We start from the raw sequence: 27,609 nt of genomic DNA, 5'->3' as shown, positions 1-27,609 counted from the left end.
TGATCATTTTAGAATAAAGAATATGACACACTCCTATCCATTTGAAAATATTTTATTTTAAGATGACACATTCCAACTTTTTCCAGCTCTGGACCTTCGCTTTGCCAGTACACAAACCTAAAGAAGTGATCCTTGTTCCTCGGAAAGTCTTCCCAACGATCTCCATTTTACCGGTAGATTCTTCGTGGCTCGTGCAGAACAACACCACCCTCCTTCACAGCTTTCTCAAATTCCTGAATCTTGTTAAAAAGATAGACACATATAAATACAAAAGAAAGCCAGCAGGACTTAAGTATCAGTGGGAACATGTTATATGGAGGGGCAGAGATTAACAGCCTCATGGAAGCATAATATCAGGAACTGCAGCTTGTCAAAGCCCTTCTGAGTGTTGCAAGGAGGGATTGTCAAGCCACATAAGAAAATTGAAGGTGAAGAGAAGTAAAATTAATGCCTAAAAAGGAAATAAGGGCCAAAGGAATAAGGAGATGGGTACTTGCCGAGTCACAGCGGCGCTCCCAGGGGATAATGGCTTTAAAGTTCACAAAGTTGATTCCTGCTTCCAAACAGCGCTGTGCCATTACACGGCCAAGGTTTCTGCATGCGGCTACTCCCTTGGGACTGTACAAGTGTCTCTTTATGGCCCACTCTCGGGTAGAGGCAGATACCACAACATCCCCGTTGGAGCGCTCAACAAAGGCTTCTACATAATGCTGTGTCCGCTCTAGCCGTAATCTGAGAGCAGAAAAGAAGTAAAAGAGGATTATGATGTCTTTTGCAGAGAACAGAGTCAAATGCTTAAATTTATTAAATAAAATTGAATGTATTAATATACTACATTATATTAAGAGTTTTGCTTATTAAGACACAAAATAGGACTCGTGTTGGGAGGAAAGGGTTAAAAGCAGAAAAATAGTGAGGAGGATTTGCTCAAGTGACCTTGCAGCTGGGAATGCCAAGTCCTGGAAAATAACATTGTGGGAAACCCCACGTATTATACCTACTGCTGTTTATCCCCTGACTGTTTTGAGAAGTAGAATCTCTGTATAGAGATAACACAGGTGTTCGAAGAGCCTTGGAGGCTCTCCCATGGACATGCTTGAGCTCCCTCTTTTGACAGACAGACAGACAGACAGACCATCAAAGCTCAGAGATCATAAAAAGCAGAGGGGAGGCCATAGCATGATGGTTTAGGTAAACCTAAATGCCCCTAGTAAATGGGTGCCAACAGCAGGCTCACTGCCTGCACAGACCAGGCCTAACAATGCTGGCATTCCCACCTACGTCTCCACCTGGGTGTTCCTTTGGGATCCTTCAGTTAGTAAGGTAATGAAATTAAGTGTATGGTTTGCATTTCAGCCATAGTTTTGTGATCATTTCAGTGGCCTGCCTGTGTCAACTCACACAACTCCTATTGCTAGCTCAGAAGAGAGAAATTCCAAGAGCAATTTCTCATCAGTTACTCAGAGCCATAGTCCTACGTCGCCTCGGACCAGCACCCACTCCAAACCAAGCACTGTACACCTGCACAGTGTGGAACAGACATATATGATGGGAACTGCTCCAACAGAAATGGAACTTTGGGATCACTATGCAGTTCCTTAAATGCTTGAGTTGACACAGGAGGTGCTGAGTTCTGACACAGCAACTTGTTGACATCTGCAAGTGGTCAGAAAGTACCTCATAGGCCTCCAAAATAACAGTAGAACATTTATTAGGAGCAACTATTTCTTATTGCACTGAGAGAGTATCGGCTTTCCTGGATGGGGTTCTCCCCACAAGAACAAAATAAAGACTTTGAAATGCCAGCTTAAAATGAACTTATTTTCCAGAGGACAAGTAAATTTAAAACAAAACAAAATCAACAAACATAAAACAACCCTAAACAGACTATTATGGTGCCTCAAATAAAACCATGAAGCATGGTAGGCATAGGAGTGAGAGAATCCTGAGTTTAAAAGCTGTTGCTTAAGCAACATTACTGTTGCCTTAACAACAGGTGGAAAAATCTTGACTACATATGCTTTCATGTGCTACGAGTACACTCTCCTCTGAACACAGAGGACGCTTGCTGATTAAGAAACACTAATGTGCTAACTGATTCAGCAACCCAAAATACATATTTTGTATGTGGGTTTCTGGGGTTTGTTTTGTTGGTTTTTGTTTTTTTTCTTTTGGAGTCTTCATTTCTGGCAGTAACTTCCTGACTCACCTGTGCCAGAACTCGCGCTTTGGCCATGTTGTCTTCCAGCCCCGCTCCTTCCTAGCCAGGGCCATTTGCTCCAAGTTCCGTGGATTTCTGTTAATGAAGTTTGGAGCAACAACCTCATTTTCACTTGTGTCCACTTCAGTCTCAGTTTTGAGACTAGCTGTAGTTGATGCAAAACGAACACCTTGGGGGGAGAGAAGATAAAAAACACCAAAGATGAAAAAAACACGTAGTGCAGATAGTAGAAGGGATACAGTACAGAATGACACAGCTTACAGAAGTCAGCAGAGCAGAGTGATCTTGCTTTTATTATTTTAAGCACCTAACAGATCAATGACAAGACCTCAACCTGTTTCCCCAATTTATGAGGTGAACAGCAAGTATACTAACGCCGTTTCTAAAATCGTATACAAAATATAAACTCACGCGTGACTAGGAGATCCCTAGGACCAAAGCTTTACAAAACACTGAACGCCAAGTACACTAGAAACCAGAGACAGCGCTACGAAACAACAAGGTATAAACCCTTCATCCTTGGCACAGCAGCACCGCCGTGACACCCGGCCGCCGGACGGCCCCGGGAGCGCGGAGCGGCCGCCGGAAAAGGCCGGCGCGGCGAGCCCTGGGCTTACCCGCTGCACGGAGCCCGCCGGCCGCCAGCAGCAGGCGGCTGCTCAGCGCCATGGGGAGCCAGACCGCCACCGCCCCGGGCGGCCGCCACTCCCCTGCCGCCGCTCAGGGACACCCGCGCGCCGCCATGCGCGAGGGGCGGCGCTTCCCGCGGAAGCGGCCGCGGGAATTCCGCCCGCCGCCGGCGGGGTCAGGCGGAAGCGCCCAGCGCGGGGGCGGTGCCGCCCCGCCGACTGAGCCGCGCCACGGGTGGGCCCGGGGGGGGGGCCGGCTGCGTGTACTCGCGTCTCGTAAAACAGAGCAAAAAACACTGCCCCGACTTGGGGGATCATTTTAACTTTTGCCCGTGGGGAAAGGGCTTTGGGGAATGCCGGCCGCCGGGTCGGCTTTTCCTGGAACGGGTGTAAGGAAGAGGGACCAAGGCGCGGAAAGGGAGTGGGTAAAGAGCAACAGTAGGTGTTTCAGGAACTACCATCATCCTGTTTTAGGCTTCGTTCAAACTGCTCCTGCTGCACATAGGTACAGCAGAGCTTCCCTGCCTTCTCAAAGCATCCTCCTGCATGACCGTGCAGGAGCCTTATTGCAGCTGTATTGTCTGCACTACGTGTTTGGAGCTGTATTTAACTGCTGTAGTCCTGAAAATGCTTTTAATGAGTCATCTAAGAGCAAACTGTATTGAAAGGAGGATGAAGGCCTGGTGAGAGACCCTGGCTCCACCTGGCAGGGGAACTCTGGACACTGCCATAGGAATCAGGTACAACTATGGCAGTGGAGGTCGCTCCTGGCCACACAAGGTACCTGCTTGTAAAAATACAAGAAGCCTGTTCACATCATGCCCTACGAATTTATACATGCTCATCCTGAGCCTTACAGGTTCCCGATCTCCCCACCACTCCCTGAGGTTTTCCCTCAAGACTGTAGGAGGTTTTCCCCATATTTTAAAACCATTAACCAAGCCACTGAAAGTGTAAGACAATAGGAACAGTTACAGCTCAGAGACTTTCAAACCATACAATGGTGCCATTATCAAGAGCAATCGCAGTCATGACTTAGGGTAATTCTCATTAAAAGTGTTCTGCCTAAAGTATCAGCTTGAATCTCAGTTTCTCCAGGAGGCAGGTTTTCAGCTTCTTCATCTTTTGCCATCTCAGAATACGAGATTGATCTCGGAATTTGCAGCCTTCCTCGAGAAGTCGGGGTACAATCCCAAACAATGGGCAACGTGTTGAGAAGGGCAGGTATGGCCCCGGATGCCGAGGTCCCCACTTCGGGAAGCTGGATATGTCCTAGCGCAGGGCGGTGGGCACCATTCCCGGCTCCATCCCTTCCTCCAGCGCCACTCCGCGCGCCTGCGCGCCCAGGCCCGCGACACCTTCTAGAAGCTCGTGGAAGCGCCCCGGCCGCGCCCCGTCTCGCGGCATCTTTGTTCAGCGGCGCCCACCAATCGCAGCTCGAGGTCGGGCGGTGCCGCGCCCCGGGATTGGGCAGGCTCGGGATGCGGCCCCGCCCCCCGCGGTGCGTGTCCCGCCCCACCGCCCCCTGGCGCAGCGGGGCGCGTTCCCAGCGTGCCTCGCGCCGCCCCGGCCATCCCGCCTCTCCGCGCCCTCCCGTCCCTTCCCTGTGCGTGTGGCGCCGCGCCCGGGCGGGAAGATGTCGACGATGGAGGGGCCCCTGGCCGTGTTCGGCGAGCGGACCAGCGGTGACACGGTCCGCACGCAAAACGGTAACGGCAGCGCGTCTCGGCGAGGGCCGGGGGAGAGGGAGGGGAAGGGAGGGGCAGCAGAGAGCGAACATGGCGCGGCCATGGTCACCTCTGCCATGTGCTCACCCGCCCCGGTCTGCCCGGCAATTGCCGCTCCTCTCGAGAGATTCCTTCCGTCCCGGGCCGCTGCTGCCTGCAGGGAGGGAGTAAAGGGAAGATGGATGGATGGAGGGAGGGAGGGAAGCGGGCGGGCGGGCGGAAGAGGAGCGCACGCCATCCCGCGCTGCTTCCAGGAGTGTGAGTGGCGACGCGACCCCGCGTCCCCCTCCCTCCGTCCTTTGGTGGCAGCGAACACCGGGCCGAGGCGGCTGCTGCAGCTGCGGCTGCTGCACGGAGATCGCTCTGCCCCGTTCCGATCGCGTAGGGCCTGAGCCTGCAAGGCCTGCGGGGAATTCTGCAGTGAAAGGGGCTGCTGGGGAAGGTCCCCGCTGCCCAGCACCTGCTTCGGAAAGTGGGGACCACCCATTTCTGTAACTGTGTAACTGTGCTTCTCAAACACGTTACCCATTGCTCAGGGTTGAGCCCCAAGTCCTGGGTGAAGGCTGCAAATTCCGAGACGGATCTCAGATTCTGAGCAAAAGACAAAGGGAGAAGCCAAAACTTGCTTCCCGATCAAACTGAGATTCTTTCCTGTAGCTCTGATGGTACTTTATGCAACTACTTAAAATTTACGAGCCTTGTTTTAATTCACGAGTGGGATTTCACGTGAAAATGGCACCTTTAGTACAACGTTATTTCTTCCAGAAAGCTGACATTAATCATTGTAAGCAAAATAAATTATGTTGTTTGAAGTTATCTGTTGTCTGAGTTATAACTGTTCCCATTTAACTACCACTTTTTCAATTTCTAGATTAAGTGGCTATGCTTGTGGGATAGAGAAAAACTTGCCATGGTCTGAAGGAAAAGGCTGATTGTATCTTTTTCCTATATGAAGATGGCAGAACAACCTTTAAATGAGTCAGTGTTTTAAGGCTTTGTGTTGTTTTAGTAGTGACTCAAAAGTCACTTTTGGGTGACTTAGTTGCAGAAGTGAATGTTTTGTTTCAGTCACAGGCCTGATAAGGACCAAAACATGTTTTACTGATTGATGTGTGGTGATGCCGTTGTTCTCTGTCTGCCCAGAGCTGAGGACTAAGTGAGAGTGAAGTCTTGTGGCACAGCTTGCTGCAGCCAAAAGCAGCAGTGCTACCAGCCCCTCCTGATCTAACACCACTGCTCCTCTGACCTCGGTCCTGTCCTCCATCTTACCGAGAAACCATTCTTTTTCGGGTCAGTCAGCTTAGCTAGCTAAACCAGCCAGGAGGGAAGAGTGAGGTTTGGCGCAGATTGTATTTTTTTAGTAGCAGCAAGCCTAGCAAAGTAAGGTAAAGCCTCAGGTTAGATAGGCTGAAATGTAATGCTAGATTAGATCACTTGTTGTCAAATTCCTGATCTCTTGGTTCTTGGCACTGTTTCTTACAAACCTGACAATCATCCTAAAGCTGGGAAGATAAAACTTTTTTATTTACTTCTTTCATGCATTCAGTTACTGCTGCATCTGCTATTGCCAATATTGTGAAGAGTTCTCTTGGGCCAGTTGGTCTGGATAAGATGTTGGTGGATGATATTGGGGTAAGTAATGTTACTTTAGCAAGTATCAGGAGAGCTTGTATTCCTGTGTAAAAGTGCTTCCACTTAGTGTGCTTCATTGGCCTAATGTGCATGTGCCTGTTTTGTCCTGAGAGGGGTAGGAGAACTGTGATAAAATTGAGTAGTGTGTAATGAGTTTTACATCATTTTCGTTTCATCTGTTGTGGTGGTAATGTATGTGTTACAGTCACTTAATTTCTGTAGGTAAGTCCTTGTAACCACTTAAAATATGAATCAGATTGCAAGAAGTGAATTTCACCATTTAAGTCAGGTTTAACAGGTGCTTTCTTTTATATCCTGGTCTCCACATAAGGAGAAATAACAAAAAAAACCCCAAGTAATTAATAACCAACTTTTAAACAGTATTTTGTATTTTAAAATATTTCAAGCGATTGAAGAAAGCTTGTCATTTTCCAGGCTGATGTAATAAAATACTCTTTTGGAGGGAAGTCATTGCATGACTACTTATCCAGTATTTGCAAAATGTTTGATGAGTTTCTGTACCATAAAGGCTTTTCTGATCAAAAGAAAGGGCAGATCCTGCACTGGTAACATTTCTGTTGCTAGAATGGGACTTCGTGTTAAAAAGAAGCAGGAAAGTTTTGTTATAAATAGTTATTTTATGGGCAATTGCAAAGAATAATTAATTTCTTTCTGTATGAACATTAAGAAACACAACAGTGAAAGTGTAATAGGAATATACCTCACGTGCACATTTGATTTCTGAAAATTAGGACGTGACCATTACTAATGATGGTGCAACCATTCTGAAACTGCTGGAAGTGGAACATCCTGCTGCAAAAGTCCTTTGTGAGCTGGCAGACCTGCAGGACAAAGAAGTTGGTGATGGGACCACCTCAGTGGTATGTAGCAAATTTTACAGGAAGATAAATCCAAAGTCAGTGTTCAGATTTGGTGTTTTCCATAGATGCTAGTTTCCATATGCAAAGTGGTGCTCTAGAAGGGAATTAGCTCACTTCTGTTTCATTATTGATTTTTCCTATCTTGAAGGTTGGTCATAGAGGCTGGATTTAGGTTTTTAATTTTTAACAACTGCAAGAACTGAAGTATGAGCAAGGATACTGAATGTTGAAAACTTGCCTGAGACTTTAGATACCTTGGTGGGGGTTGGAATTAGGTAGCTCTCACCTCACATCAGAAACTGGTTTTAGTTCTGCGTTGTTAATGTGGAATGCACTTATTTAGTGTTTGTATTTCAAACAGGTAATTATTGCTGCAGAACTTCTCAAAAATGCAGATGAGTTGGTGAAGCAGAAAATTCATCCTACCTCCATTATCGGTGGATACAGACTTGCCTGCAAGTAAGAAACTGATACAGATAAATTTCAGTATTTTGTGACTGAATTATTACAGACTTTGGTGCCAGGTGGAATATGGTGGTTTGTTGCAGGGGTGCTGGAGTTTTGGTTGGTTTGGGTTGGATTTTCTTGTGGATTTTCTTTTTTTTTAAATTGTATTTCTGTTATGTAAAGGAATGAGCCACATTACTGTCCTCACAGAGCAATTGATTTTATCCTTTTGTTCTTTGAGGTAGCATTTAGAAGAGCTGGCAACATGTATTTTTTTGTCTTTTTAACAGGGGTGGTTCTTTACTATTGTATTTGTCTTTATTTTACAGGGAAGCTGTTCGCTACATCAATGAAAATCTTGTTATTAACACAGATGAGTTGGGCAGGGAGTGCCTAATTAATGCTGCTAAAACATCAATGTCCTCGAAAATCATAGGAGTGTATCCTTTAAATTGATCAAGTGAGTGAAGTGGGAGTGGTTGATCAGGGAGCTTCAGTAGCTAGGCTAGAGTATCCTTGGCAGCAGCTTTTATGAACATGACACAGTATTGAAGCTGTTGTGTTTATAACAGGCATTTTACAGGCATTGTGACCTGGCATAGGAAAGCATGTTCAAACTCTTCCCAATTTATTTAAATCTGGGTTGGCACGTCATGATAGCTTTTAAAGGGTATTGTTTCCTAACAATTGCTTTGCTTGTTGGGGAGACGAGATAAAGAGTTGCGTGAATAGAAGAATGTGTTACAGAAGTACCTGGGAGTGAATCAGAGGAAAGTAAGTCAAATTTTACTCCATGGGCACAGAAAAACCTGCATTTTTAGCTTTTGTGCAGACTGGCACAAAAGCTAAGGATACGTATTTTTCTTTAGCAACAAAAGGTACGTAAAATGCAGGTTTCATACTAGTCTGTCATAATTTCCTACCAGTGTTTCAGCTTTTAGAGTTACTCTTTCCTTTAATACAAGGATAAGGAGAGATAGCACTTACTTGCCTTTCTGAAGCTCTTTTTTGGAAACTTAGTTTTAGCACTGTGAGTTATTTCTGTTCATGGTTTGTTTTGTTTTGTTTTGTTTTTTTCCCCCTTAAGCATAATACTAGTTTCCTTCTTCAGTTTTAACCTTAACAGCCTCTCAGTGATGGTGATTTCTTTGCTAACATGGTGGTGGATGCTGCACTGGCAGTTAAATACACAGACCAGAAGGGTCAGGCTCGGTACCCCATCAACTCGGTCAATGTTCTGAAGGCCCACGGCCGCAGCCAGAAGGAGAGCATTCTCGTCAACGGTTACGCTCTCAACTGCGTGGTGGGCTCTCAGGGTAAGAACAGCCTGGGTTCCAGAAATCCTCCATGGCATCTCAGTCCTCTCCGTCTTTCTGCATCACTCTCCTTACTGGCTGGGTTCATTGCAAGTCGTGCGGGTTTTCAGTTCCAGAACAATTAAACAGGAACACAAAATGCTGCACTTCACCCGTGTTTCTTAGACTAGAGCTTGCCAGCTAGCAGTGATCCACAAAGTGTTGGTGAGTTGCTGTAGTTTCCCTAGATCAGTGTCAGCAAGGTAGCATTGTGGTCTGGTGGAATTTAAGTGCTTCCCTTGTGGGGAGCCACTGCTAGGTTTGTGGGGAACAGTTCATTTAGCAGAGCTAAATGAACAGTTCCCCACAAACCTAGCAGTGATTAGGTGACTTAGAGGATGTTAGACCAATAGGTCAGACTGTCATGGTCATTCATGTTTTGGGAACAGGGTATGTAAAAAGGTAACACAGGAAAGTCTCAATTGGCATTTTTCTGCAGTAGGGCAGAACTGAAGGTGGCGAAGCAAACAGTAGGAATCTGAAATGTGAAAGTAATGCTAATTTTAATCTCTAATGCTGACTTGATGTTCTGTTAAATTGATTTGACAAAATCCTTCTTGCTTATCTTTCTTCATCAGGTATGACCAAGAGAATAGTTAATGCAAAGATTGCATGCCTTGACTTCAGCCTGCAGAAAGCAAAAATGAAGCTTGGTGTTCAGGTTGTTATCTCAGACCCTGAGAAGCTGGACCAGATAAGGCAGAGGTGTGTGGAAGCTTGAATAACTGAGGCAGTGGGGTTTCACAGGCTTGATTTGGTCTCTTCAGTTGAGGTGGCTCAATCTAATTTTGGCTGAGTGCAAGAGGTAAAAAATGTTTTGAATGTTAACATTTCCCACCAATACCAAATAGTAATGGAAGAAGCCTTCACTTCTGGAGGCAGAACTAGTATTAAGTCAGTTTTCAAGAAATGCAAATATGTTTGTGCAGTGGTCCATTATTGCAGAGCTCTGCATTAAGGTTTCAGGAAGTTGGCTGACAAGATGTGAGGGTGTATTTCTTAATACCTTTTTATAACTTTGACATTAATCTTTGCAGAGAGTCAGATATTACCAAAGAAAGAATCCAGAAGATTCTGGCCACTGGTGCCAATGTGATTCTCACCACTGGAGGTATTGATGATATGTGTCTGAAATATTTTGTTGATGCTGGAGCTATGGCAGTACGAAGAGTTGTAAAAAAAGACCTTAAGCGGATTGCTAAGGCATCAGGAGGTATGTCTGTGTAAGAATAAGTGGTTCGGAAATTTATTCTTCAAAGTAGAAGCTGTTGTTAAGGTATTTCTTAACTCATTTTTAAAATACAACTTCTTAACATTCAGAGTCAGGATGAGTAAAGCTGAGCCACTTCTTTTTAGCTTTACTGTTGCTTTTAAGTGACCTTTGTCAAAGTAGTACTGTAAGCTTGATTGTTAAAGATTTACAGTGGGCGGAGAAGAAGCTGCCTGGCACTGAGAAGACTGGCCTCTTGTGGAAATAGGAGCCATAATCTGTGTTTATTTAGAAGTCTCTATTATGCATGCATTCATAAGCCTCTGTTTAGACAGTTAAGTACATTGTTTAGATAGTTCAAGGCAAATAAAGAACTCCTAAATCACTAAATCATACTTAAAAAAAAATCTGGTCCTGTACATAATTTTGTCTGTCAGTTCTTAAATTTGGAAGAAAACTTTTTCATTGTGGTAAAGCATGGGAACTTGTACTGGCTGTGAAAAAAGAAGTGCTGTAAAAGTTGAACAAAAGGAGCAGTTTATCAGTTAGAAAAACTGAATTGCTGCCTGAGAACTAGAAAAATCTATTCAATACAGCTTTTATTTCTGCGTTTCTTTCTGTACACCTACCCTGGGAAGTGGGCAAAGGATGATGTGCAGGAATTGAATGCTAACTTCACTTTTTTGTTTGTTTTTTAAAGCAACCATATGTTCAACCCTTGCAAACCTTGAAGGTGAGGAGAGTTTTGAGGCATTAATGCTGGGACAGGCGGAGGAAGTGATTCAAGAGAGAATCTGTGATGATGAGCTGATTTTAATCAAGAAGTAAGGATCCTTTTAAAAATACTCAGTTTTGTATATGTTCTCTATGAAGTTTGAGATAAAATGGCATTTATTTACTTCATGCTATCTGAGTGGTTGAGTAGTTATACACATGCGAAAATAATCATACAGAAATCCGATGCAAATTAGAGGTGAAAGTATCAGTATTTAGTCTCTTTTGCTGGAGCTGGATACATTTCGTGAACTAAAGTATATGAGAATCAAATTTCTAGGCAGTTTTTACTTAAATTTTTGTTTATAAATAAATGTTTCTAAACTGGCTTCCCTTTAGAGAGAGTACTTTGGATAATAATTTTTCCACTGCTTCGGTATTCCTTCTGGGTGTTCATGTTCCTGTGGTGTCATTTGAGTGTGAATGACACACTCTGCCCATGGCACTTGTGTGTCAGCTACATGTGACAGCCTTTTCTGTAACATTGGTAGTCATTAACTTACTTGAGGGCTGTGCAAAAGGGATCTTTCTTACTAAGTATGCTTTCCCCTCTTTGATGGGGAAACATCTTTGTCATCTCAATTTGAGTCTTTCTTTAAAAGATTAAAATTCAAACTAGATGCATGCATCTTAGACATTAAAATGGTGACTAAGTTACAATGTATGTATCCTGCAAGGACACATAACAATGTTAAGATTTTCTTTTAAATGTTGAAATAATGAGGCTGAACTGAACTTGGCTCTAGAAGAAAAAAATTACCAAAAAGAATTTTAATCTAGGTTCCATCCAACACAGCTGACTTTTGATTCCTTTCCTTCCTAGTACAAAGGCTCGTACTTCAGCATCAATTATCTTGAGAGGAGCCAATGACTTCATGTGTGATGAAATGGAACGATCTATACATGATGCTCTCTGTGTTGTCAAAAGGGTATTGGAATCCAAGTCTGTTGTCCCAGGTGGTGGTGCTGTAGAGGCAGCACTTTCAATATATCTTGAAAATTATGCAACCAGCATGGTAAGTCTTGCACAACGCAGCAGTGGTGTGTATGTGTTAGACTTGCACCATGAAGCTCCAGGCGTTTATTTTCATCTACTAGAAATAATTTCTGTGGTTCATGAAAACATAATCATCTTACAGAATCTAAGATGATTCTTTAAAATGGAGGATATTAGTTAATTCTTTCTCTCATAATTAGATTCTATGTTTTTTTTGACCCAAACACGGATTTTCCATGTGAAAACCCCTACCTATTCGTGCTGTTCTTGATTGTGGCTGTATTTTTTCCTTTCTTGATGTAGTACCGGTTTAAAAACTTTTTTCCTCTTTCTAGGGATCACGCGAACAACTTGCAATAGCAGAATTTGCAAGATCCCTCTTAGTAATTCCAAATACATTGGCAGTAAATGCTGCCCAGGATGCCACAGATCTTGTTGCAAAGTTGAGAGCATTCCACAATGAGGCTCAAGTTAACCCAGATCGCAAAAATCTGAAATGGCAAGTATCTGTCTGGTAGAAGGCTGGTAAAAGTGATGTGGGTTGGTGACCTAGATGGAAATTGTTCTCCCAGTTTACTGAACCATGATTTGCATAGTAAAAAAAAAAAAAAGTATGTTATCGGTGAACTCCTTTGCCGCTGCCCTTCAGTTCGTGTGTCTGTATTGCTGTAATGAAGTAGTAGCTACCCAGCATACTCCCAGCTGTATGTGTGCTGTTTCTCCCTCTCCATCTGACAGCATTCCTTCTTTTCAGGATTGGTCTTGACTTGATCAATGGAAAACCTCGTGATAACAAGCAAGCTGGTGTCTTTGAACCAACCATGGTCAAAACTAAGAGCCTCAAGTTTGCAACAGAAGCTGCAATTACTATTCTTCGAATTGATGATCTTATTAAACTGCACCCTGAAACTAAAGAAGAGAGAGGAGGGTGCTATGAGGATGCAGTTCAGTCTGGAGCACTTGAAGAATAACTTAGGTTTATTTATGTTTGTTTCACTTACACTTCCCACTCTTATAACTAAAATGTTAATAAAACAAGTGGTTGAATGTTGCTGCTATTTTCTTGTGAACAAACTTAATTTTTGAAAGTAAGCTTGGTCCTTGCAGTGGGAATTTAGGCTCTAGAGCGTGTTAACAACTTGTGTGCCTGCAGTAACCACTGACCTCTTTGTCAAGTCAGTGCTTGAGTGTCAAAAAGTAACGGTGTAAGCTTACTTACATTTGGGCAAAACAAACAATATGTGAGCTGTTAAAATGTTATAAGAAGTTTATTAGTAAAATGTTTCAAAGCTAGTTCACACTAGCTGTTCATTCATTCTCTCACATTTATCTCTCAACGCACATGGCTATTCCCATTCCTCCTCCTATACAGAGAGCAGCAACACCACGTTTTCCACCAGTTCGTTCCAGTGCATATAGGAGAGTTACAAGGATGCGACAACCAGAGGCACCCAGAGGGTGGCCAAGAGCAATAGCTCCACCCTGTATATTGATCTAAAAGAAAAAGCCAACATAGACAGTCAAGAACATTTAACTGGCTTAGCTGATTTTCAACATAAATTACTTCACTGGGATCGAGCCCTTAATTATTTTTGAGCTTGAGACCCCAAACCTCATTTCATGCAAGAAAGTGTATATGAGTGCAACAGCTGGTAATAATCAGTATTTCTTCTGCAAGGGCGCAGTCTTCACTCTGAAGATAAGAGGTGAATTTAGGGAGGGGAGAATAATATCATCCATGCTTTTTGCCATCACTGAAATAATACTGTGGCAAATATACCTAAGGCAGCAATTTCAAGTTCTGAATTAAGTATGTTTGAACAGTTGCCTAGATTTGCATAAAAATCCACTGCAACAACACTGGAAGTTGTTCAGCTGGGAAACTAGCAAAGCCAGCGGACAGAGCAGTGTGAGGAAATGGCTGCTGGGACTCCCACCCTATTTGCTTACCAAAGGGATTGCAAGAGAGCTGTGCTCATCTTTACAATCCACATGCACAGAATGGGACAAGTTTGAATTACAGGAGGTAAGCTAATGCCAGCCTACAAATCATTACCTTTTCTGGATTTACTTTCAGTTCTTTTGCTATTGCAACAGATAGTGACGCAAAGGCTTCGTTAATTTCAAACAGGTCAACTTGTTCCAGAGTCCAGCCAGCTTTGTCAATCTGAGAAAACAGTGCAAATAAGACCTTATTATCTTCTAGCTCTTCCTTAGGACCAGAGGAAGCTTTTCATAAGATGTAAATTGCATGGTTTGAAGCTTTAGAAAAGTTGAAGGAAAACAATTTTTTATAGCCAGTGTTGATGACAGAATTATTGAAGACTACAGGCTTCAGTGTCAGACAAGTCAGTACAGTGAGCTGTAATGGTGGCTGCTCATAAAAATCTTTATTTATTTTACACGTAGTAGCAGTGGTGGTGCAATCGTGAGAATCAAACTGTACCCAGTGCCCTTACTACAATAAGCACTGCATTCAGAAGCAGGCTTTAAGAGATTAAAACCCATTTTTTTAGGACATAGTCTGACTCCATTAGGGAGTCTCTATTAACAGAGACTTTTACACAGGAAATAGTGCAGTGTCAACCATCAGTGATCAGTGCCACATCTGATTTGTCCAGTCTCTCCTGCCTTTTCATTGAGAGCTGGCACTTAAAGCTTTTCACAGGTGACTCTTTTTGAAGATGGTTTGGCTCATGTTTTCACTTGAGAAACTTGTGATGCAACTGCCTACTCTGGTACAGGCATAGGCATGTTTCACATGTGTACATTTTTACTTCCACTCACTTTTTTTTAACAGCAATACTTTATCAGCAGAATCGTCACTATTGATGTTTCACAACCTAGGCTAGCCAGACTAGTGAACCTCTGAGGCTATAGTCAAGGAGAGCCTTTTTCTATAGATAAAATAGTATGGAGTATCCCATTCTTCTGGGAAAAGCTTAAGATACACAATGTTATTGTAACACTTAATGTATAACACAGTCATTCTCTTACTATAAAGTACTACTCTAAAATTCTGAAGTGATAAACAATACATGGAGGTTCTGAACATTTGGTAACACACATTACAAATTTAATCACAGAATATGCTGAGTTGGAAGGGACCCATGAGGATCATCAAGTCCAGCTCTTAAATAAATAGCCCATAAAGGGATTGAAGCCACAACCTTGGGGTTATTAGGACCATGCTCTATGAAGTAGTGTGCCCTTTTTCATAGTATATATACAGTTAGAGGTACAGCTTGTCTGCCCCACAGTTTATACTAAAACTGTATTGTATATGCAGTTACTGCACCCTTCATTTAAAAGAACAGTTGGAGATCTGGTAAGAAAGAGCTTTAGCATTATAGTTCTGATTTTCTTGTCAAAAGCCACAGAGCTTGGGTGAGTTCAGGTCAGACCTCCGCATCACCAGGACATTTCAGAGGTGAACAAAATAAGGCCTTTACACCGTATTAAAAAAATAAGGAACATTAAAGCAAACCTGTTCTTAGCTCTTTTCATGCTCATTTTCATAGCTAAGCTTTAACAAATAATCAGCTGGGGCTGCTATGGGTTATGGATGTATTAGCAAGCAGTGTGGTACCAGCAGGGCTGCTCACTGGAGCATTGAGAACCTTGTCCTGTGGACTGAACATGAGCATATCCGTGGGTGCAGTAATGCTCTGAGCCCGTTAGATGTGGTTTTGGAATGCACCTTCCTGTTTAGCTTACACCTGAAAGGAATCCAATTTGTAAGCTCCAAGCTTTTTGCAGGCCAAACTGAAACACAAAGGGCACTGTCCCATTGGCTAATGCAGATGGCACTCAGTGGCCCTTCCCTCAGTGTTGTACTATTGCAAATACATTCCAGCAATGATCTGAAAATTAACCTGGCCAGACACAGCATCAGAACCTTATCACTGAATTAGGTTAGTTACAGCATCCCTGACATTTGATCTTTAGCCTCCTAGGTTATCTAGGTACCTTTCCACAAACCTGACTAGTTTATGCTCTGAAGTCCATTTATACACATACACATTTAGGTTTTCTTTTTCCAACAAGTAGGTACTAGCCTAGTAGCACTAGGATTCCTAATTTTATATATTACACTATTTTGAGTCTGTTTTTCACATAGTTTACTTTTTTCCTACTAAGTTTTCTTTAGAACAGGGCAAAACAAGACATGGCCAGAAAACAAAAAGCAATTAAAACCTAGAGTTTTAGCATCATGGATACATAGATAAGTGATTACTTACAGCTTTCCTTATTGCTGAAATGGGTCCTACTCCCATAATAGATGGATCTATACCAGTCTGAGCCCAAGATACAATCCGAGCCAAAGGCATAAGACCTCTCCTAGCAGCTTCTGATTTCTTCATTAGAAGAACAGCTGCAGCTCCATCATTTAAACCTGTGGAATAACAAACAACTTGTACGTATTTGTTGGACTTTATGGCTTTTACTGTATCACTTTCTCCTGCTTGCAAAAAATCACAATCTAGACAAAACAAAAATCACAAATAATTTACTGGTTTAGGTCCGTACTGCTCATACCAGCCAAGTCTGTTCTCTGCCACAAACGCTTGAAACTATATTGCTGTAAATGTAACACATTTGTGATTCTATTTGGAGAGCAGCAGGTGGAAGAATCAAAGTAAAATCTGAAAAATGAGTACATAAGACTTGTTAGGCAGGCTTTGGAAGGAGCAGCATAAAGATACGAGAAGATGTTTAAAAGCTGCTTTTAAATGTTACTCCCACAGGAGTAATATTTTCAAACATGAATCGTTAAGTTTTCCACTGTCCAAACCTGCAGTGTCAGAAACCCTTAGACAGTTTTAAAAGGAAATATTCCTTCCAGCCTATCATATACTGCTGTTATTGCCCAAACTCTTGTATTGTTCCATAGAAAACAAGGAAACAAAAGACAGCTCTCTAAAGAAATCCTCCACCACATCTAAAATAGAGTTCTACCTACGTTGTCAAACACATGGCCATTTCCGGCAAAGCAGTGAACACAGCAGCCACACCCCTCACAGAGACCCTGCCTTGAGCCACAAGCAGCTACTGTTCTTTTCCATGTCATTTAAGCCAGATGGACCAACCTGAAGCATTAGCTGCTGTTACAGTCCCCGTTCCATCTGTCAGGAAACAGGGCTTTAACTTTGCCATCGTTTCCAGGTTGCTCCCATGTCGAGGGTGTTCATCTATTTTAACTTCTATAGGACCTGCAAAACAGAGCATAGTGCTCACAAGAATGTCTAATTACACAAACACTTCTCAACAGAAAGACAGCAAAAAAAAAAAAAAAAAAAAAAAAAAAAAAAAAAAAAGCTGAGTGGGAATATACACCATATTCCTTTCAACCAACAAGGCATTCTTACACTGGAGACAGCTGCCAACTCAGGACAGTTTAACAACTGGCTTTACCCTCCAGCTTCTTCTAGCATGGCAGACAGCTCAGGTTTTCTAAGACAAACACTAGCAGCTAAAATACTGTCTAGATGTACAAAAGTCAGTACTGTTCTTGCTGTTTCTAGCCCAATACCTTCTCTTTCAGCAGAAGGCTGTATTATAAATGATACTTCTGCAGAAGGCTATATTTAAAATGATACTTCTGGTAATCTTGTTACAAAGAATAGTCAAGTGTCATTGAATATCATCATCTAAACTGGTATCATGAAATAGTTTGTAGCCAGCCTAATGCAGGACTTTTTCTGCAGTGTCTGTTCAATGGAATTGTTGAAGAACTAATTCTTGATTTCTTTTTGGAAAATTAAGTTTTTGCATCTACCTTACAAGGAGCTGAGGAATTCCCCTGCTCAAGAAACAGACCTTGGCTCAAGCATTGTAATAGGTCTGTTTATATCCCTCACAAATCTAAAGAGAAACATACCCATCATATGTAACCTGACTACATAATTAACTACTAACCCTAATTATTGTCACTCTGTATTTTACTAGGTGGGCAAGGTTTGCCAGATCAATATGACTGTTTTAAGTTCGGTGCAGAAGGAGGCTAAAGAAAATGAAAACCACTGATTTTGGTACCATATCTAAGCTTATGTTAAGTCAGTGCTTTGTCTAAGTTGTTATTCTATCTCCAATAAAACACTATTACTATTTGCAGAAAGAAACACTGAGATATTTCACATTTGCATTGCTTCTCTCTTATTTAAAATACAACCACTGAAAGCTGACAAAGAGAGCAACAGGCCTGATGCTTACAAAAAGGCTGTGTAAGTGGGAAACCATCCACTGATTACAGGAGCCATGGCAGAGAACAGTTTTTTCCTTAAATAAAATCGGCTTTTATTAACCATTCACACCTACCTTTTTTAGAAGGTACAAGAACAGGAACAATTTCTTTTGTAAAATAGCCAGCTTTCTGTGCTGCCTCTGCCCTGTTTTGTGACTGTACAGCAAGTTGGTCTTGTTCCCCTCTGCTGACTTGCCACTTCTTGGCCACATTTTCAGCTGAAACGGGAACAAAATGCAAACCACCATCAGGAAATGCCAAAATTTTAAATTGCAAAATTGTAAGCACAAATGTAGTCATTAATGTTTGCTGTAGCAAGCAGCTGAGTTTGTTGAACCGTTTTCATTCCGATTTCCTCATTTTGTTTACTCATGATTTTCTGTATTTTCACTTGAGGGTGAAAATTTCTGTGTGGAATTTCCTCCCAGATGATATTATCAAAATAAATACATATGCAAACAAGCTTTTGTAGTTTACTGCTTCTCTGAAGTACTATGCTCAGATCTCTCTACAGGAACTCTCTACAGCCACTTCAGGAAAGGGAACCACTCTGCAGTCACTTTGTTTCATAGGCAGGGTCTGGAAAAGCAGTTGGCTGACCATCCCAACCAGGGTGCAATAACCTGAAGCTGCAGAACCACGCATATCCACAGGGCACTTTACGTAACCCCCTCACTGTAAATCTCTGCTGCTGAATGCTCCAGTTACATACAGGGATTATTTTATTTATATTTTTTCTGAAATTAAATTTCTCAGATGTAGAAGAGGTGCAGAGAGATTAGCTCAGACAGAAAGCAGCAGCTTTAGAAACAAAACAGAAAATGCCTTCAATGCTTTTCAATATTACGCATTTATTTCTTTTTCGTGACTACAACATAAGGAAAGCTTGAAACATATTATTTGTAACTCCAGATTTCTGAAATTTCCTGTCAGTGAATTCTTTCAGTTGACCATTTCATTTTATGGACTGTCATCACTTACCTGTTATGCCCATGTGATACTGATAAAAAGCATCTGTAAGGCCATCAAGGATTATGGTGTCCTGCAAGGAAGCCTCTCCCATTCTGACCCCAGCTCGCATGTGAATGACGTGAGGAGCCTGCAGAAGCATATTTTGAAAGGAGTGAGATATTTACATCTCCAGTACACAATTCAGACCGACCACTGCAGTGACAGACCCCTGCCTGGTGACTGGAGGTACCTATCCCAAACCCTGGCAGTCTCTCCAGCTGCCCACTCTGCCCATCCCTCCGGAGGCTGACAGCTGGCGTGCCATTTGGCCTGTGCATTCCCCTGGTAGCAGACCACCACACTGCAAGTGTTGTTTCCTCTCCACAGACCAAATCCATCATTCCTGGGGCCACATGGCTTTAGTTCTCCCATCCTACTAGCCTGCTCCAGGTAGTTCCCAATTGCACTCTGCTGTCAGGAAATGTTAACATCACTTTCAGCACAGGCAGCTGAGCCCTGGCAGAAGAGGCCATCCTTTTCTTGGGAATCAGATCACCAGCTCAGACCCATTCCTGAATACAGCCTTGGGATGAACACCTTGAAATAAAACTGCTTTGCTTTCTTTCCAAGCTCTAATTTCTTGGCAAACAATAACATTTTCAGTTACTCCTTCTCTGGGCTTCTTGCAATACAAAAATCCTGTGTATTGTGACATGTCATAGGAAAATCTGCAGGGGGATAGAATATAAGAAAAGAGAGATAGTGTAGAAAGTAATCATATTCCTACGGAGTTGCAGCTGGGCTAATTATCAAAGATTAGGAATAGGCCTGACTTTAACAGGCCACAGCTGTAACCAATGAGAAGAAAAGTACTATAAAAGAGAGGGTTGGCTGGTTGAGAAGGGAACTGGAGTCAGTTGGCTACTCTGTGAAGAAGAAAGAGTCAGTGCTCTGAGGCGCTGCCCACGAGAAAACACGAAGAAGGTATGAAACTTTTGCGATAAGGAGACAACAGCATGGAGCCCCTGCAATGAGATGACAACAAAAATAATTCACTGCAACAGAGTTAGATGGAAATAAAAATGGAATTTTAAATGCAGTGTGTGTTTGTACGGCACCTTTTCAGTAGCTACAGTATGAAGTCTTTTTTTAAAAGAAGTGTGCTACTGTTGCACGTGTAAATTCATTCACAAGCACAGCAACCCTTTTGATCTGCCCCCATGTGCCAGCCTGGAGACGCAGGGTTTCAATAAGGGGCTCTCTGCTGCCAGCACGTCAGCGCAATGCGAGTCTAACCCTCTGCTTTACCTTGCTCATACTCTCCATGCCCCCTGCGACCACGATGCTGGAGTCTCCCATCAGTATGGACTGAGCAGCCAGACACACAGCCTTCAGGCCGGACCCGCAGATCATCTGGCAGCTCCAGGCGGGCACGGAGTATGGGATTCCTGCAGCCACGCTGGCCTGCCGCACGGGGTTCTGGCCAGCACCTGGGGGGACAGGCAGCATTTTGCTTTTGTCTGTTCTTAAAAACATCAAGGTCTGCCTTGTCACTGTTCAAAATACCCTGATTCCACAAAAATTTAGAGCTCGCTCCTACTTTTAGCTGCTGGATAGAGAAGTGCCCAGCACTTAAACAGATAACCTCTCTCATTTATATTGATCAATAAATACCTGCTACTGATAGTCTTATATCTACAGCTCTGCTTTTGATGCCAGGTCAGAGGAAACACTATTTCAGATCAGCCCTAGCCTGTTGTATGTGTAGGATGAGAAATCATTTAAATTGCTACTTTCTGAAGAGTTTCTTTTTGACATCTGAACATCACCAGCAGTTAACTTTCCCTGAAAGTTCATATGGAAACCAAAAGCACAGCTATGCACAGATGGACCTGAAAGCTTCCAGTCTTTGTTGTGATCTTGATGGAGATAATAGGAGCACTATATTCAAAAAAAAGTCTGCATCTCCCGAGGCCAAAGCTCTTTGTACACAAAGAAAAGGACAAGGAGAGCATCATTCAGCAAAGTGAAAATACAGAGGAATCTGAATCATCTTTAAGACAAAAAGATATTTCCTTCCTCCACGTTTAAAATACAAAACTGCCTATGATTCTACTGATTAAACATTACCCTGGAAAAATCAGGAGCAAGTTCAAAACAAACAATTCCCTGCCAGTTACATTTTCATTAAATCAAAATATTTGTCTCCAAACAAGTTGCATCACAAGATCTTGCAGGTCAGTCCTGCAGATAAACACAAATGAAGGCCTAGCTCTTAAAATCTGTTCTTATTACTTAGGATGTTAAATTTAGCACCTGAGATGATCAAGGTAAGAAAGATGCTCATAGAAAGAAAAGACCAAAGAAAAGAAACAAAGGAAAGAAACTGACATTTACACATACACACATACGCTACTTCAGGGATTAAAAAAAACCCAGTACTGTCCCCCACAACATCCTTTCCAAAACCCCATCCTTTCACCCAGAGCGTATGGAGAAGCAGCCACGACGCCTCTCAAGCCCTTTGTTAAGGAACCGCGTAGCCAATAACGCCCTGGAAGGTGAAACCTGAGCCGTTCCCATGGGACAGCCCCGAAGGGATGCTGCCTCGGGCGGAGCGGTCCCGCCGCCGGCCCGTACCTGCGGTGAGGACCTGACCCAGGATCACCTCCGACACCTCCTCGGGGGCCAGCCCAGCCCGGCGCAGCACCTCCCGGATGGCGGCGGCGCCCAGCTCGTGCGCGGGGAGCGACGACAGCCCGCCGTTGAAGGAGCCTGGCAGGGGGAAACACAGAGGGAGAGCTCAGCACCAGGACACCCGCCCGGCCCGGCCGGGAGCATCCGCCACTCGCCGCCGCCTCTCACCCACGGCGGTCCTGGCGGCGGACACGAAGACGACGGGATCCGCGCTCATGGCGGCAGCACTGGCGGCGTGGGCGCGGAGCGGAGCGGCGAGAGCCCGATCGGAGCGGCGGCCGCGGCCGGAGCGAAAGCGGAGTCGGCGCCGGTCCCGCCCCTCGCCCGCCGCCGGGCGGGGCGGCAGGACGGAGCCCGAGCCGGGATTCGCCGCCGGACCCCTGAGCACAGCGCGGGGGCCGGGCGGGCGGTGGCGTGGTCCGGCCGCCCCCTGAGGCGATCGATGGGGCGGCCTCGGCCGATTCCTTCCAAACCCCTTCCCTTCCTTCCTCTTCTCTCCCTTCCCAGGAGAGAGGAGCGGCTCCGCCTGGCACGCCGGGGCTGCCGGGGTCGGGCGCTTCCCCGTGCCCCCCGCTCGCACACCCGGTGCCTGCGCAGCGCCGGCTGCCAGTTCCGTCTGGATTGTTTATTTACTAAATAAAGCGTGCGGGTCAAGTGCTCTCTTGTCATATTGTGGCTTTAAGGACAGTATAATATTTATTTTTATATTTATATTAGTATTGGCAGTGCTCCGCCGCTGGCCCAGAAGCTGTTCCTGCCTGACCTGAGGAAAGAGGCAAACAGGGGGCTGTTCCCAGGCTATTCCGTGGGAAGCGATGCTGCAAGGAGAAAGGCGAGGTAGCCTGGAAGGACACGGCGAGTTCCTGGCAGCCAGCGAACTGGAAGGAGCTGGAAGGCGGCTGCACCAGTGGCCGCAACGCCCAACCGGACGGGCAGGCAGGAATGTTTCTCTGCGGGAAATGTAGGTGGGAAGCCTAGAGATGCGAGGTGGGAAGCAATAATATTAAGATATCTGGAGGAAGAAGGGATAGAATAAAGGGAGGAACCAAGAAAGTAAGTCAAAGTAACAACAGTTACATCTAACAACAGTGACAACTAACAACAGTTAAAAAAAAAATTTACACGGGCTGAAATAACTGGTCTATTGCATAGCCTTGATCTTCAGTCCTTACTCCTTCCTTCCTCATTCACTGATACCCGGCCTAAGGGACATGCCAGCCAAAGCACTGCATTGAGTTTGCATCTGAAGGCCAAGAAGATGGTTAGAAAATGAGCTGTTGCTTGTCGGGAGACTTTTTTTTTTCTATCTAGGTAGTAAAATTCTGTAGGTTTTCATAGAGAGAACAGAAGAACAAATTAAGTCCTAAAAAAAGCACACAGCATGTGATGACAAACACCCACAAACATAAATGTGGTTATATATGCAGTGAATGTACCAGTACACCTGTGGTCACATCCTGCATGTTGGCTAATCTGAACTTGGCAGTATTAAATCTGCATCCACAAAATGCATCTGAACCTTCTGTGAGGGCACAACGAGCAGCAGGAGCACTACAATTCTGAGTTGAATTCTTCTGACTCCTTATCAGCCTCTATTCTTGCTTTAAACTGTAAAAAACTACAGCATTACTTGATAGGGAAAAAATCCTACTTCAGCTATGGAAAGCAAGATTGGCCTGGATTTCACTAATAACTCTGTTAAATCATGCTGCAGGACTCCAACACTCAAAATGCATTCCTCCTTTTAGGTAATTTGGTATTTGTGAAAGATAAGGCCAAAGTAGAAAACCATGTGTTCTTCAGTTACTTTGGAGTTTCCAGCTTTCAGCAAAAGATGAAATCCCCTCAGATATCTTCAGGAAAGGAAATTGCTGGAAAAGCCCACAGGCAGCTAAATGCTTAGGCAGACTGATGTACCAGACTCCTAAGGTGCATTAAAGGATGCATTAATTGGCAACATGCATGCAGCACTGCTTTTCTTTAATGGTGCTCACTCAGAGCAGCTGATAACACTGACAATAATGTAAGACTAAATCTGGAGGGGAAAAACATGTTTTGTGCCCTTTTCAAAAGAGGAAGTAGAAGAACCAAGCAAGTAAGAATTAACATAAAAGCAAAACTCAGGAATCTAGGATTCTAAGCAATACAGTGATTGTTTTAGAAAAATATTGTACAGCTCCTGAGCAACCCTGCATGACTGAATGTAGTCCCTGCACATTTTCAAAATTCACTAGAGAGTACCACAGACATGAGGGCAGCACCAAGTAACCTCGTTTATCAACTGTACCACATAGCAAAATGTCATTCTTAATGCAACATTTGACTGATTAGAACTTAAGGCCATCGATGGAAATACAAAATCAATAATGTGAGATGAGCTCAGATCAAATGTCAGCAGGTGTTCCAAGTCCACAACTGACACTACACCTGAAGTAACCCTTATGAACAGGATTCTCTTGAATTTAAAACTTTACAAGTATTGAATTGAACATAAAGTGAGGCTTCAGTCCCTTCCCTCCCCAGAATTCACTAGCAGACAGAAAAAGTTCAAATATGAAGCAGCCTTAGGGCCTTCAGGCCAGCTCACCCCAGTGAGCTGACCTGCTGCACCTTTGCTCTCAGCCCCAACCAGCAGAACAGTTTTGCAGCTCAACATTAGTGACAAACCAGGCTGTGAGGCTGGAGCACCCAAAGACAACAGAGATGAATTTTATCTTGGTATGTCTATCAGGTTTGCAGTATTCTATTTAACTCTGCTTGGATGGTATCCAGGGTTAAGATCCAAAAGCACAAAAGGGGCATGTAACATAGCAAAATAATGTAGCAATCGCACAAAGGCAAATAATTATGCAACATGCATGGTACAGATCAAAGTTACGTTATTAAAATGCAGAAAAAACACTACTGAATGGGAGTAGGCAGCTGTGCTTTTAAATTCAATGTAGTTAATAAGCAGCATAATACTCAATAACAAACTACTGCCCTATGCTGGTACATTTTGCCATTTCTCAGAAATCTAAATTCTGGGAAATGAAGTAATCAATTCAGAACAGAAATCTTACCTGCTATCAGTTGCACAAAGTTTATTTACTACTTTGCTATGAACACAATCAAATGGACAAGTGCCTTCTGTTAAATACTCAAGGTGCAAAGATTTTTGCATTTTCATTTGTTAATGGTGGCTCGGTTTTGTTAGAAATAGACGAAAAGTTATAGGATTTCAATGTTCACCGATTTACTCTCCTGCTAAATAACTTTTTTCTAAATCTGACCTTTTAAAAGATCAGTATTGTTACCAAAATGCTAAGCCCTTGCTTTTTTTTCCTTAAATCTGACACTTGGTCAATGAATATTGGCAAAACCAGGTTTGTTGGGAATGTGATTTTAATAAAAACTAAGCTGCAGCTCTTAAAGGAAAAAAAACCAAACAAAATCCAATTACTGTAAATTAATAAATCTCAATATGAGATAATCCTATTTTTTAAGATAGATTTCACAACTGTCCTGTAACAGCAAATTCTCTAGTCTATAAAGTCTTATATTGGACTAATATCTGCTAAGGGAACTCAGGCTTCCTGGATGCCTTTAGTGCTTTAAAACCTTTCCTCATGTGTAGAAAGCCAATTAATTCATTTTCCAGGTTTTCTTAGCAGTGGACTGAGATTCAGTTGTCTATGAGCAGGTTCAGCATAGAAAGCAAGTTTTAAAAACAGAGACACACTGTTCTCTCAGTGAGGGAAAGAGCTACATTTTCTAAAATTTCTCAATCTTCCACCTGACAGACAGGGTCCTTGGAAATCAAGGGAATGAAATGTCTTTGGCTGTGTTAAGACCAATCTGTGTTTTCCTTGAATCCATTTTTGTAAGGGAATGTTCATAATCTAATTGGTGTTTAATTGAAAAATGTAGCCTTCCCCTCAGCCAGGAAAATGTTTGCATTACTAAGACTATCTTGGCCTTTCTATGGTTTAAAAAAAAAGTATAGTAAACACCTGGGCTTATATCCTTAGCAACAATAGGCACACCTGTACTCCAAATGCAAGCTTGCAGTATTTATCAAGCATCCCCAAAAATGAATTTAACTTGAGTCACCATTTGGTTGTAATTGTATCTGGATGGATTATCAGTATTATCAGTCAGGGGATGTCTTCAGGATGGCTCTGGAGTTCACTCACTATATATATATATATATATATATATATATATATCTCCATACATATATATAAATAAAAAGTAATTATTGCAAAAGCTTTCTGAATAAGTTTATTTACTTCTTGCTATAAAGATGTAAGAAAAATAGGTGATAATTCCACTAAGACTCATAAAAACATGTTAGTAGGGGATATAAAGACTGCATTAAGCCTGCAGCCTCCCATTCAGGAAACTTCTCTAAAAGAAAGAGTTCTCTGATGCCAAATTTGGGCTTTCTGCAGCCTAGATCTTTACCTGAAGGACCTCTCTGTATCACTTTCCTCTCAGTGCAATCCACAGATTTTATCTTTCTCCCACACCTGTAGGCTGCAGCAGCCTTTTCCAGTGTGCCTGAGAGCTCATTCTCTGCTGCAGATGTACCACGGGTTTGCCTTGCTCCATCTCCTGTCCTTGCAAGTCAAGGACAGCCTTTGCTACAGCTGACTGGCCTTTCTTCAGTTCCTGATATTTCAAGGTCCATTAAAATGCCAAGAGTATGTGCAGTACTCCAAACTTTTTTTTTTTCTTTTAACTTTTGAAAAAGGTTTTATGTCATTTTCCCCCTAATTCCTCACTTTCCTGACCTGCAGACTAATTTTTTTTGTGAGTGTTTTACACTAGGAAGCTTTTTCCCTCAGAGCCTGCCTTCCCCAGGGACAAATAGCATCCCCCAGAGCTGGGAAACATTGTAGTATTGTGTTGGTCCACATGGCTTCTGTGTGAAACCAAGAGGTGGAACAGAAACCCAAAACTGAGCCAGTAAAACCAAGGAGGAGCCATCCACTTAATGGATAATTAAGTTAATGAGTAACACACCATCATTCAAGGAACCTAAAACCCAATGAGCTGTGCTGCCCACTCATTCATAATCTGGTTCCTATTCCATTTTATCATTATAGGTGAATCACTATATGAATTTGGCTTTTGTGTTGATGCTTGGACAGATCAGGACATGCCCTCTCCTCCAAAGACCAGTGCTGCTGCTGGGGGTTATGATACCACCTATTACTTGAAAAGCTAATTTACTCCAGTTACCACACTGTAAACACAGCCCAAGGCAGGTGTTGACACGTTTGTTCCAGCAGCACTAAACAGTCCCAGGTTAATTCTCACTGTGTAATGCCATGTGCAAACAGAACAAAAGAGTATTTCAGTTAAATGTCCTCTTCCCAAAAGTATCAGAGGACTGGTTACCAAATTGTTGCCTTTATTTCCCAAAACAAAAATTTCAGGCGTAGCCTGATAATACACTTACCAACTTGAAAGTTCAGAATGAAGGCAGCCCAGAATATTAAGCTCTGTAGGCTGATTCCACTTATCTCTACATGTCCCTGGCTGCCTGCCTCTTGCTCAGCTAGCATATTTCCCATAAATGTAATCTACACTTGTAAAGATAAATTTAAAATAACTAGCTGCTGACAAGGGGTAAAAAATGCAGGAATACTTTCTACATGCTCATGAACACAAACAATTGTGGAAGGTTTACCATCCCACACCTTAGAGGATATCTGAGCTAGACCTTTATCTGTACTACTGAGAAGACACAAAGGAGGTTTGGTTTCTGAACATAACAAAAAGTGGCCAAACTCCAGACAAAGTACTGGGAGATCTTGAGTTTAAATCACCTCTGATACACAGAAAATGTAAGGTATG

The 27,609-nt window shown here is 43.0% G+C and overlaps 3 protein-coding genes and 1 non-coding gene across 4 annotated transcripts; 2 read left to right on the top strand and 2 right to left on the bottom strand.

The window, feature by feature from the left end:
- Window positions 1-36: 36 nt before the first annotated feature.
- MRPL18 (mitochondrial ribosomal protein L18) lies at window positions 37-2,997 on the bottom strand. The gene is made up of 4 exons (XM_059842005.1): window positions 2,839-2,997; window positions 2,210-2,390; window positions 498-732; window positions 37-239 (listed from the first exon to the last, which is right to left on the bottom strand). Exons 1-4 carry the CDS (start codon window positions 2,888-2,890, stop codon window positions 168-170), a joined length of 540 nt encoding a protein of 179 aa, XP_059697988.1. The 5' UTR covers window positions 2,891-2,997; the 3' UTR covers window positions 37-167.
- A 1,385-nt stretch (window positions 2,998-4,382) lies between these two features.
- Window positions 4,383-12,931, top strand: TCP1 (t-complex 1). Its single transcript, XM_059842003.1, has 12 exons — window positions 4,383-4,559; window positions 6,124-6,209; window positions 6,962-7,090; window positions 7,452-7,549; window positions 7,867-7,977; window positions 8,672-8,853; window positions 9,471-9,597; window positions 9,930-10,105; window positions 10,803-10,926; window positions 11,700-11,892; window positions 12,209-12,372; window positions 12,628-12,931. The coding sequence occupies exons 1-12, from the start codon at window positions 4,487-4,489 to the stop codon at window positions 12,842-12,844; spliced, it is 1,680 nt and encodes a 559-aa protein (XP_059697986.1). The 5' UTR covers window positions 4,383-4,486; the 3' UTR covers window positions 12,845-12,931.
- Window positions 5,415-5,550, top strand: LOC132325913 (small nucleolar RNA SNORA29). The gene has a single exon (XR_009486068.1). It is a non-coding gene; the product is annotated as a small nucleolar RNA SNORA29 (small nucleolar RNA).
- A 191-nt stretch (window positions 12,932-13,122) lies between the features above and the next one.
- On the bottom strand, window positions 13,123-22,091 carry ACAT2 (acetyl-CoA acetyltransferase 2). Its single transcript, XM_059842004.1, has 9 exons — window positions 21,934-22,091; window positions 21,709-21,843; window positions 20,377-20,558; window positions 19,099-19,216; window positions 18,192-18,335; window positions 16,964-17,086; window positions 16,115-16,269; window positions 13,930-14,040; window positions 13,123-13,367 (listed from the first exon to the last, which is right to left on the bottom strand). Exons 1-9 carry the CDS (start codon window positions 21,980-21,982, stop codon window positions 13,200-13,202), a joined length of 1,185 nt encoding a protein of 394 aa, XP_059697987.1. The 5' UTR covers window positions 21,983-22,091; the 3' UTR covers window positions 13,123-13,199.
- Between the last annotated feature and the right edge of the window lie 5,518 nt (window positions 22,092-27,609).

Source organism: Haemorhous mexicanus, chromosome 3 (genome assembly GCF_027477595.1).
Source record: "Haemorhous mexicanus isolate bHaeMex1 chromosome 3, bHaeMex1.pri, whole genome shotgun sequence".
NCBI classification, from domain to species: Eukaryota; Metazoa; Chordata; class Aves; order Passeriformes; family Fringillidae; genus Haemorhous; species Haemorhous mexicanus.
Note: the sequence above shows the minus strand (reverse complement) of the source record. Positions and strands in the feature narration are given on the sequence as shown.